At 33.7% G+C, this 13,148-nt stretch overlaps 1 protein-coding gene across 4 annotated transcripts in view; it reads right to left on the bottom strand.

Moving 5' to 3' along the window:
• Positions 1-13,148, bottom strand: part of P4HA1 (prolyl 4-hydroxylase subunit alpha 1) — an 85,866-nt gene that overhangs the window by 45,019 nt on the left and 27,699 nt on the right. For all 4 annotated transcript variants that reach the window (XM_082406871.1, XM_082406870.1, XM_082406873.1 and 1 more), the window contains exons 3-5: positions 12,230-12,326; positions 10,766-10,917; positions 7,904-8,041 (exon numbers count right to left, since the gene is read on the bottom strand). In XM_082406871.1, the coding sequence (XP_082262997.1) occupies positions 7,904-8,041; positions 10,766-10,917; positions 12,230-12,326 (387 nt within the window). The remainder of the gene's footprint in view (positions 1-7,903; positions 8,042-10,765; positions 10,918-12,229; positions 12,327-13,148) is intronic.

A 13,148-nucleotide genomic window follows, 5' to 3' on the forward strand; every position in this document is an offset into this window, starting at 1 on the left:
TGTTCATGGATTAGAAAATTATCTTTTTAAAGTGACAGTGCTGCCCAAATTCTCCCCAAGATTCAAAACAACCCTAATAAAAATTCCTACAGGCATTTTTGTAGAAACTGACAAGCTGATCCTAAGATTTATATGGAAATCCAAAGAATTTAGAATAGCCAAAGCAATTTTAACAAAGAACATAGTTGGAGGACTTATTCACAGTGTTTGCAAGTATGTGAAGGAACTGAAACTCTCATACAGTGATGACAGGAGAATAAAATGGTACAACAATTTGGTGGTTTCTTAAAAATTAAATATATACCTACCATGCAACCCAGAGAATTCACTTCTAGTTATTTAACCAAAAGAAACATATGTCTGATAACATCACGAAGGAAACTGGTAGAAAAAGGAATACAATGGTGTTTTCCTTAACTTTTGATTGACTATACTTCAACAAGGCAGTAAATTGGCTAAAACCAGACTTAGCTATAACCTATCCAATGGTGTCAACATGTTTTGTTTTGTTTTGTTTTTAATGCTAGCAGAAAAGGAGTTCATGAGAAATAAATTAAGAGGAAATAAAATCATGGGCACATTTTGCTAGTGATCAGACATTCACTGTCTAGGGCATAGCATGCCCTGGTCTGAGGATATGACCTGTTACATTCTAGTACCAAGCACAGTCCTAGCATGGAGATGTATGCATTGGAGGATCACATGGACCAATACAATTAAATATTCAAATCATACAACTACCTCCATTCACTTTTTTTTTTTTTTGCCTCCTGTTAGTCACTTATGGATAGTAACTGATTATCAGTGTACTACTAAAATGAAGATGAAGATCCATATTTTGACAGTTACTAACTCTCTACTCCACACTCTAATCTAGAAAAGGATACCAAGAAACTAACTTATTAATAGTTTAACATGACACAATTTCAGAAACAAAAGAAACATACTGAATTTTGACTCTCCTATTATTTTTCAGTTATGAGAACTGGAATACAGTTCTAAGATGAGCTTACAAAGCAGTAATTAAGAATGTTTTTTCTCAGGGACATGCAAAAGACACAAGAGGAGAGTATGCCATTAATACCCGTAGAGAGCACCAGAAATATTTTTTACATGACCTGATATCCTGGCAACATTATCTGAAAGCACAATGGGGATAGTAGAGTATCTTTAGCTATTCTGCCTTGGTAGTTAAAGTATCTCTGGTTATCTTACCTATTGATCTATTCACAATTATCAAAGGCAAAATGCCTAGGAATTGTATTAAAGAAGAAAATGAAAATGAAAATGAAGTGATGTAGCATTTGAAAGGGAAGGCTGCCTGCAAAATAGAGAACATGAGAAGAAAAAGTAAATGGACAAGAAGACAAAGAAAATGAGATAAGGAAAGTGATGTTGGCAGAAAAAGACTATAAAAAACTTTCATGCAAAGCACAAATAGTTAGAATTTGACGAGAAAAAAGAATAAGCTGCAAATTCCTTTGGTTCAAAGGAAGTGGCATGGATGACTGATGTTAGCACGTCAAACCGAATGTAGTAACCCAAATTTACAGTTAAAACTAACATCAAAAAGAGTCCTTTTAATTTATTATCACAATATAAACTATAATATTATATGACAGTATAGGAAAATTTACTTAGAAATACATTTTTTGTGGCTCATCCATAAACTGGGAGATTTAAAAATTCTTACACTTTATAGGAACACTTAGTGGACAAAAACTTGATTTGTAAGGGACAAATATGTTTAAAATGCATACACTTGGGAAGTTGATGTCTTGCATCAGAGGCACTATGGTACACTCATAGCTGAGTGTGCTCCAGAGATGTGCAGAGAATCTACTGCTTGGTGTAGTTAACCTTATCAGCTAACCAAGACAGTGATGCAAATGACCAAGAAGAACATTCAACTTCCACCTGAAGTAAATCAAATTTTAGATATAAGACATTTTCTATCCAAAAAAAAAAGTGTAGGGGGCACACAGTTTTGAGGGCATTAGCCCGCTGTGGTCCCCCCTTTTGCCTGGCAAAGCAATAAAGCTATTCTTTTCTACTTCACTCCCCCACCAAAAGTGTAATATCTTCAGAAGCTAAAAATCTACTCAACAAATCAGGGTTAGGAACAACCTGAAACTAAAGGAACAGTCTATATGAACGGTAAAGGCATCATTAATGCCAAAATCCATATAACTTATCAGATTTTATATTAAAATATCAAGAAAGCATTTCAAAAGGTAGGCCCAAAAAGGAGAAAGAAACAGACAAAATTAATCAAGGAGTTACATGGCATCAATATAAATCCACTGAAATAAGCATTTCTCTGATTTTGGGGGGAGGGCAATTAAAAAAAACAAATCATCCTTCCCCCAACCCTCATCCCTATCGTGTCACACCTCAACTGCTATAATTTTAAATCTGACAAAGCCAAGTGTTGGCAAGGATATGAAGAAATGGGAACTCCCACACATTGCTGGTGAGAGTATTAATTGGTACATCTGCTCTGGAGAACAATCTGGCCACATCTAGTAAAGTTTGAGAAGCTTATATCCAAGAGAAACTCTTTTATGTGTGGAATAGACATAAGAAGACATAAAGATGTCTGTTGAAACCTGCAAAAAACTGGAAATAACCTAAGCTACCACTATCACCTCTTACTTAATTTTTACAACAGCCTCCTCCCTCATTTCTTTGTCCCTACCCCCAGATCTGAATCCATTCTGCAGCCAGAATGATATTTCTAAAACGAAAATCATATAACCTCCCTGTTTGAAACTTTTCAATAGCTTCTCATTGCACTCAGAACACTTCAAACTCCTCCACATGACTTACAAAGTTCATCAGGAGATGGCTTCTGCTTACCTATCTAGCCTCATCTCTCACTACTCTCACAAAACCAACTCCCTCCCACTGTTCATGCACTCACCCCTTGAACAAACTACTTGTAAGATATCTGATTTAAATGTTCTCTCCTCTCTGGCCTATATACATGTTCTGTTTGGAATATTTTTCTCATGCCCACTATTTCCCCCCTCCCCCAATTTCCTAGCTAATTCCTTGTCCATTACATCTCGATTTTTAAAAATATCCTGTCTTCCAGGAAGTCTTACTTTATGCCTCTCTCTTATCAAGTCCAGAATTGGGTTTTCTCCTATGTGCTCCCACAGTATCCTAAGTTATCTGCATCTAGGCATTCATCATACCATATCATAATATAAGTACCCTAAGGGAAAAAGCAGTGTTATTCATTATCGCATCCCTAGTACTTAACATAATGGTTACTATGTTAAGTAGATATTAAATAAACATTAAATAGTTAATATCTATTAAACAAATTGATGTTTTAAACCAGAAGTGAACTAAAAAACATAAGGCAGGACTTCCCTCATGGCGCAGTGGATAAGACTCCACGCTCCCAATGCAGGGGGCCCAGGTTCAATCCCTGGTCAGGGAACTAGATCCCACATGCATGCTTCAACTAAGAGTTCACATACCACAACTAAGGAGCTGGCAAGCCACAACTAAGGAGCCTGCGAGCCACAACTAAGGAGCCTGCGAGCTGCAACTAAGGAGCCCACATGCCACAACTAAGGAGCTGCTTACCGCAACTAAGACCCGGTGCAACCAAATTAATTAATTAATTAATTTAAAAAACAAAACAAAACAAAGCTGTGATCTTCAGAAGTGTTATAATGTACCATATTAGTAGAAACAGAAAATAAAATTTGCAAATTTGTACTTTTTTGGAAGTCCAACTTGATGAAATTACATTCTAGCTTAAAGGAAATTTTATATAATATTATACCATGGTCAGTTTTTCCACTTGATACTTCACTCCAAATTTAGGAAGATGAGCAAGAAAAACATCTTAACAAGTAACTCATCCCACTATATTTTCTTAAGGAGAAAATCAATTTCAGTATGACGATAGAGGTAATATGTTTTATTTCTCCAGTTGATAATGACAAGAAGATAGTAATGGGGTAAGCCACACACTCACAGAAAAAGTGAGAGATGGCAAAAGTAAATTATCATGTGAAGTTAGATATTAGTAACACAAGTAAAACTGGAAAATTTCAAATTTTGCAGAAATTAAACAACACACTCTTTAACAACTAATGGATCAAAGAAGAAATCACAGGGAAAATTAGAAAATACTTAAAGACAAATGAAAATGAAAACACAACATACCAAAACTTATGGGACACAATGAAAGCAGAGCTAAGGGAGAAATTTATAGTTATAACATTCACATTAAAAAACAAGAAAGATCTCAAATCAACAACCTAAAAGCTAGAAAAACAAGAACAAACTTAACCTAAAGCTAGCAGAAGAAAGGAAATATTAAAGGAGAAGTAAATTACCGAATAGAAAAACAATAGAGAAAATTAATGAAAACAAAAGTTGGTTCTTTGAAAAGAATTTTGTCAACAAAATTGACAATCCTTTAGCTACATGGACTAAGAAAAAAAAGAGATACAAATTACTAAAATCAGAAATAAAAGTGGGGATACTACTATTGATTCTACAGAAATACAAAGGATTATAAGAGAGTTCTATGAAAAATTGTACACCAACAAATTGAATAACCTAGATGAAATGGACAAATTTCTAAAAACACAAAACCTACCAAGACTAAGAAAAAAATAGAAAATCTGAATAGACCTATAGCTAGTAAGGAGACAATCAGTAATCAAAAGTCTCCTGACAAAAGAAAAGCCCTGGACCTAATGGCTTCACTAGAGAATTCTACCAAACATTTAAAGAAGAACTAATATTAATCCTTCTCAAACTTTTCAAAAAGAGAGGAAAGAACACTTCCTATCTCATTCTATGAGGCCAGCATTATCCTTTATACCAAAGCCAGAAAAAGACACTACAAGAAAACTACAGACCAATATCACTTATGAACACTGATGTAAAAATCCTCTACAAAGTACTAGCAAACAGAATTCAGCAGCATATAATATTAAAATGATTATACACCATGACCAAGTAGAACTTATTCCTGGAATGCAAGGATGTTTCAACATATGAATATCGATCAATGTAATACACCACATTAACGGAATAAAGGAAAATAATACGATCATCTCAATTGATGCAGAAAAAGCAATTGACAAAATTCAGTATTCTTTCATGATAAAAAACACTCAACAAACTAGGAATAGAAGGAAACTACCTTAACATAATAAAAGATATATTTGAAAAACCCACTCAATGGTCAAAGACTGAAAGCTTTTCCTTTGAGATCAAGAACAAGAACAAGGATGCCCACTTTTGCCACTTCTATTCAACTTAGTACTTGAAGCTCTAGCCAGGGCAACTAGGCAAGAACAAGCTCAAAGGTGCCCAAACTGGAAAGGAAGAAGTAAAATGATCTCTGTTCACAGATAACATTATCTTTTTTTTTGCCACACTGAGCAGCTTGCGGGATCTTAGTTCCCCAACCAGGGATTGAACCTGCACCCTCGGCAGTGAAAGCATGGAGTCCTAAGCACTGGACTGCCAGGGAATACCCAGCAGATAACATTATCTTATGTTAGAAAATCCTAAGGATTCCACAAAAAAACTGTTAGAACTAATAAATGAATTCAGCCAAGTAGCAGGATGCAAAGACAACACAGAAAAATCAGTTGCATTTCTATGTACCAATGAACAATCTAAAAGAAAATTACTAAAACAAGTCTAAGCATAACATACTTAGGAATTAACTTAACCAAGGAAGTGAAAGACATACAGTGAAAACTACAAAAAAACTGCTGAAAGACAACATAAATAAATGGAAAACACATCCCATGTTCATGGATTGGAAGACTTAACATTATTAAAATGTTAATACTACCCAAAGCAATCTACAGATTCAACACAATCTCTATCAAAATACTAAAAACAGAAACAGAAAAACCCATCCTAAAATTCATACGGAATCTCAAGGGACCCAGAATAACCAAAACAATCTTAAAAAAGAAGAACAAAACCGGAAGACTCACACCTCCTAATTTCAAAACTTACTACAAAGCTACAATAATCAAATAGTGTGTATCAGCATAAAAACAGACTTACAGACTAATGGAATACAGAGCCAGAAAAAACCTTTGTATATATGGTCAAATGATTTTTGACAAGCATGGCAAGACCATTCAATGGGGAAAGGATGGTCTTTTCACCAAATGGTGCTGGGAGAACCGAATATCCACATGCAAAAGAATGAAGTTGAACCCTTACCTAATACCACATGTAAAAATTAACTCAAAATAAATCAAGGACCTAAATATAAGACCTAAAACAATAAAACTCTTAGAAGAAAACATAGGACAAAAGCTTTATAACATTGGATTGGGCAATGATTTCTTGTATATGACCCTAAAGGCACAGGCAACAAAAGAAAAAATAAACAAATTGGACTTGGTAAAAATTTTAAAATTTGGATACAAAGCACAATATCAACGGAGTAAAAAGGCAACCCACAGAATAGGAGAAAATATTTGCAAATCATACATCTCATAAGGAATTAATATCCAGAATATATAGAGAACCTCTAAAACTCAACAATAAAGAATGAATAGCCCAATTAAAAAATAGACAAAGGACTCGAATAGATATTTCTTCAAAGAAGATGTACAGGCGGCTGCTAATAAGTACATGAAAAGATGCTCAATATCACTGATAATTGGGGAAATGCAAAACTGCAATGAGATACCACCCACTAGAGTGGCTACTATCAGAAAAAAAAAAAAAAGAAAATAACAAGTGTTGGCAAGGATGTGGAGAAACTGGAACCCTTATGCACTGTTGGTGGGAATGTAAAATGGTATATCTACTATGGAAAAGAGTATGTTGGCTCCTCAAAAATTAAAAACAGAATTATCATACGACCCAGCAATTCCACTTCTGGGTATATACTCAAAGAATGAAAGACAGTGTCTTGAAGAGCTATTTGCACACCCATGTTCACAGCAGCATTATTCACAATAGCTGATGTGTGGAAGGAACCCAAGTGTCCATCAACAGATGAATGGATAAGCAAAATATGGTATGTACATACAATGGATTATTATTCAGCCTTAAAAATGAAGGAAGTTCCGACGTATACTACAACCCTTGAGGACATTATACTAAGTGAAATAAGCCAGTCACAAAAAGACAAACGCTGTATGATTCTACTTATATGAGGTACTTAAGAGTAGTCAAAGTCATAGAGACAGAAATTAGAATGATGGTTGCCAGGGACTGTGTAAGTGGGAACTGGGGAGTTATCGTTTAACAAGTATAGCGCTTCAGTTTCACAAGATGAAAAGAGCTATGCAGATGGATGGTAATGATGGTTGCATAATAATGTAAATGTACTTAATACCATAAACTGCACATTTAAAATTGGTTAAGATGGTAAATTTTGTTTTATGTTTTTTCCACAATAAAAATAAATTTAAGCAAATTACCATGAAATCAGCTGTAACTTAAAAAAAGGGGGTTTTGCCAAAAATAGGTCAGAAAGCAGGATGCTTCACACTGTAGAACACTAAAAATCAGTACATACTCAACATGTCTTGGTTTTAAATTATTGAATATATAAACTTTGATTATCAATTTCCTTATAACTTAACATACAAACACTGGGTATTCTAAAGAAAGACATTTGGAAAACTGGTTGTTTCTTTTTCTTACATGCTAAAATTGCCTACTTAAGTTAGTCCCTATAATTGTAAGATTTCACAGTAACAAGCTAGCAGCTTATCCACAACTATTCAGTCCTAGACAAAGGGTTGTTTTGTCCTCAAAGGCTGTGAAACAAATTAAAGTTAAAAATCTTAAAATACGGAAGTCTTTTTATATTAACATTGTCCTAATGGACTGAACGGAAAAGCCAGGTGATAGGATTTTTATAGACCAGAATAATTCTTACCTGGAAGATCACCCTTTGAGATGGTATCTGTATCCAAATTGTAGGTATCCTGGAGACGCAACAGAGCTTTGGCTGCCCCAACCTGATCTTCATCATTAGGGAAGTACTGTCTCTGAATGGTTAGGTTAGAGATAAAACCTTAAAATAGGGGGGAAAAAAAAAAGAGTCTAGACACGGGTATGAAATGTACAGTGTGGGAAATATAGTCAATAACTATGTAATATCTTTGTATGGTGATGACATATCAGAACTAGACTTATCACGGTGATCATTTTGAAATGTATAGAAATATAGGATCAATATGTTGTATAACAGGAACTAACATAGTGTTGTAGGTCAATTATATTTCAAAAACAAACTCATACAAAAAGAGATCAGATTTATGGTTATCAGAGGCAGGAGGTGGATGTGCGGGGTAACTGAAGGAAGGCTGTCAAAAGGTACAAAGTTCCAGCTATAAGATAAGTAACTACTAGGGATGTAATGTACAACACAATAAAAATAATTAACACTGCTGTATGTTATATATGAAAGTTGTTAAGAGAGTACATCCTAAGAGTTCTCATCACAAGGAAAAGCATTTTTTTCTATTTTTTTAATTTTGTATCTATGTGAGGTGATGGATGTTCACTAAATTTACTGTGATAATCATTACATGATGTGTGTAAGTCAAATTTGTGCTGTACACTTTATACAGTACTGTATATCACTAATATCTCAATAAAATTGGAAGAAGAAAAAAGACTCTAGAAACTCAGACTTCCAATTTCCAATATAGAGTCTTAAAAGGATTTTTCAAAATCTATTTTATTATAATTTTCCACCATACCACGTGTAACAAGAAAAAATTAAATACACTGAACGAGACTTGACATACCTCTAAGTTGTTCATCTTCCCAAACCATTTTTAATGTTGCTTAAGTAATCTGAGGTCATTGCATAAATTATATCTGTATTAGTAGGTAAAGATCAACTAACATAATAGAGTTTGAAATTACACAACACAGCCTCCACTAAGCTTGAAAAGTGAACATTTAAAGATTTGAAAACAACGTTCATTGGCAACCAATTATACTTTCAGATAACAGTAAGTAAAATGTATGCTCTTAAAGTTATGTTTTCTTCTTCCATGTGCCACGTATCACATAAATGTGTAAATATATAAAGTTTGGTGGAATTCTTTAAGGAGAAGGAAGAGACATTTATTATATATTTAAGAGTATCAGGTAAGCTAGTTTATTAAAATATATTTAGATCTGTTTAATTATTAAATATAGTGTTCATCAATCAAGGTTTGCACTCTATAAATCCTAACATTAATTTTAAAAGGTTTTACATAAAATACAGCAAAAATAAAACTAAGAAACTAATTACTGATAACTATGTAACTCCTAAGGAGAACGTATGCTAAATACTCCTTAAGAAATCAATACAAAAAAAAAAAAAGTGATTTAAAATTTTAATAACATGTGTCATCATTTGCAAATCAAAGTTAGGTACAAGACTTCCCTCCATTCTCATTTACTTATAATCAACTATGCATACTTTGATCATCAAAAGGCCAGGCATTTTTATGTTAATTGAAATGTACAAATGAACAACTAGCTGGAAGAGGCCTAAGTCCATATTAAGCATTAGTTTTAAGACCAACTCCTAGTCACAATATCCACATGGAATTTTACAAGCAAGTTTTACAGAAGACTGGAACGCTTTTATGCCCCAAAACAAAATCTAAATCTAAATTTAAATCCTCTCTAATAAAAAGAAAAAACGTATATCTACTATAGCATTATGGGATGACTGCCACAGATTAAAACGCCTAAGTCTTAAGGTTTACTTTATAAAAAAACTTAGTTCATACTTGAGATTTTTTAAAAATATAATAAATAAATGTGTGTGCATATGTATATATGTATACAAATGCATACATATAGGACCTTAAAAATGTTCTCATGGTGTTATATGACAACAAATAATCACAGGTACTATTTCCTTCTCATCTCAAAGAAGTATTCACAAATGCTTGCCTTAATTTTTCTTTTCAAGGTTTCCTGTCTTATGCGTAATAGTTTAGTTTACTGCTCACAAATACCTGAAAGCACCCTTGGAGTGCTTCATCTACACAGTTGGCTCAGTTCTCTGTCTCTTTTTTTTTTTTTTTGCCACCTTCAATCATTCAACAAATAACCACTATGTACTAAAGCATAATACCTCTACTTCATTAAACTCTGGCCTTAGTTTTCCGTGTCTGTTACTGAAATATCTAAAATATCTCAATACTCCAACTACAATTTTATTGTTTCAGTTAGAAAGACATTCATTATTACTGTTTGCAGCCTCAATTTTTAAATTTATTGTCTATGTTAAACAAAAGAATCCTAAGCTTCAAAGTACTATGTAAAACACAGCTAACATTTTTCCTTATTAGTATCACTGCCAGTACATTAAAAATTGATTAGAAGATAAAGACCTACCCATAAAATTTTTTAAATCTGAAGGTAATCCTAAAATGAAAACAATTACCCTCAGAAATGAAGCTGTATGCCAAATAATTGATTCACTTTTTTAGATTTCAAAGCAGAAAGGACCATGTTAAATGAAGAGCAGAAATTACATTTTAACAATACAGTTTTATTTTTCTTTACTTCCAGTTTTTATTCATCTTTTTTTTTAAATCAAGAATTCAGGATGTAGACTAAATTAACTCTAGTCAAATCAAATACATCTCAGCAATAATTCAGTTACAAGGCTGAACACCTGATGTTCTGGGAACTGAATTTATCACTTCTTCTGGCATGTCTACAGGTGGTCGCAAAAAAGCCCTACTTTTTTTTGGCTCATTAGTCTTACCATCTGACTTACCATCCGACATATCCTTAAGGACCAGATTCTCCAACTCACTCCACTCAGTGTTCAGACGTTTCATTAACTTAAATGCATTTACAGGGTGTCCAACAAATCCTTCTGGATCTTTTGTTGCTGTGCTGGTTAACTGATCTAACTTCTCTGCCCATCTAAAAATGTAAGACATAAGTGGAATCTACATAAAGCATATACACACTCAATGAGGAAGAACACTAGTAAAGCACTCAAAAAAGATTAGAGGGTTTTGAGTTAAAACTATACTTAAAATCCTTTTAAAAGTAAAATTATAAAGGATTTTTAAAAAGCAAGATTCTCTTACAGATAAGATCTAGCTTGGCAAAATCAAAATATAACTACAAGACTTTTTGTTTTAGTTTTGTTTCTCCCAAATGGTTACAGTAAACGCTACCTATCTTAGTAAAAGTTGTGATTGGATCCCTCTAGTAAGAATCTAAAAATTCATTTCCCTACAGGCCCTTAAAGCCAAATAATTGATTATTACAAAGTAATCAGCCCAATCCAATTTCAGTTACATGTTCATTTAAATCAAACTTACAGCAAAATTTTATATTCAGTATCTAGAAACTGTATTTTAAAACAAAAAAACTGAATACTTAGCTACTCATTAAACAAAGGCTTGGAACTCTCAGGTCAATTAAATATGAACCTGAGTCAATTAAAAATAAATTAGGGGACTTCCCTGGTGGCGCAGTGGTTAAGAATCTGCCTGCCAATGCAGCGGACATGGGTTCGAGCCCTGGTCTGGGAAGATTCCCACATGCCACGGAGCAACTAAGCCCGTGCACCACAACTACTGAGCCTGCGCTCTAGAGCCTGCAAGCCACAACTACTGAGCCCACGTGCCACAGCTACTGAAGCCCGCACGCCTAGAGCCTGTGCTCTGCAACAAGAGAAGCCACTGCAATGAGAAGCCCACGCACACAACTAACAGTAGCTCCCACTCACCGCAACAAGAGAAAGCCCGCACACAGCAACAAAGACCCAACGCAGCCATAAATAAATAAACAAACAAATAAATAAATAAATAAATTTAAATAAATAAATAAGCATTTAAGGAAAAACTATATCAATTAAATAATACTATACTTATCACTGTAATCTCTAGAATGGAACCATAGGACTGAAGGATAAATAGCAGCGGAAAATTGCTCCAGAAGGTGGCTTGATTAGGGAGGTTAGAAGAGGATAGAAGATATTAGCAACCATTGAAAAAAATTGTCAGTCAATGACCCATACCCATTTATATTCTTATCTCAATCCATATTCTTCAAGTGAAGTCTTAGCCTGGGCCTAACTTCTGTTTTCTGTGCTCCTACTTTAGCCATTTCAACTGGCTTTTTAAGACAGAGGGCTTTCATTTTCACTCAAAGAATGTTTTAGCTCTATGAAGAAAACATTAAGGTGGAATCAGAGTCATAATAAGTAAAACACTTCGCTTACTTTTTTATTTGTTCTAATTTGTCCTCTTCTGCCTTAATATAGTCTTTCAGGGAAGTCACCAGATCTTTTTCAGTACGGATCAAATCAGTCATCTGACCTAGAAGGAGAAAAAGGGAAGAAAGTAATCAAATACCCATACTGGTCAAAACAAGTATTTTAGAATAATTTAAGAATGATTGAGAACGCTTCATTCTCAGAGGACTTACCTGGCATGAATCAGATATGTTGGAGAGAGCATCATTTTTTTTTTTCTTTTTTTCCTTTTTTTCAAACCAGATAAATAAAAATAAAGCCAAAAACTCTTCTAATCATGTGTTCCAATTCAAATTTTCAAGCTACTTAATTCTGCAAGCTTGGACCATATCGACAAATTGTCTTTTCAACTAAAAATTTATTTTTTAATTTCAAAACCTTACTTTCCAAGGATCAATGTTTCTTCTTCCCTACCTCCCCCGTCACCTTTTTGTGGTTTTGAGACTACTTAGAACTAAATTTTTATTCAATAAACAAAGACCACACGAACAAAAAGTATACTTCTCAACTGCAATTCAAATATCCATATTTAGTTATTCATAATGGGAAAAGAGAACTCATCATTTTACATCCCAAAATTAGGTTCATAACTATAATACTTGTTTGTGTTTTATTTAGCTCCACAATCATGTGAGGGTAGAACTGGTTAACAGGATGACAGAAAACTTCTCTTTTAAGACATATGAAGTATGCATATAGGAAAACATAAAAGACTAAGTATATACATTAAATGATTTGCTGGGTGGATTCATTACCAGAGAATTTTCTTTGGTATGCTCTTCTAAATTTTCATAAGTTTCTAATCTGAAAATGTATTCCTTTTGTAATCAGAGAAAATAATTTAAAGAAAAAAATTGAATTTAAAAACGAGAGAGACTTTTAGAGG

This window comes from Balaenoptera borealis (genome assembly GCF_965194805.1).
Source record: "Balaenoptera borealis genome assembly, chromosome: 10".
Lineage (NCBI taxonomy): Eukaryota > Metazoa > Chordata > Mammalia > Artiodactyla > Balaenopteridae > Balaenoptera > Balaenoptera borealis.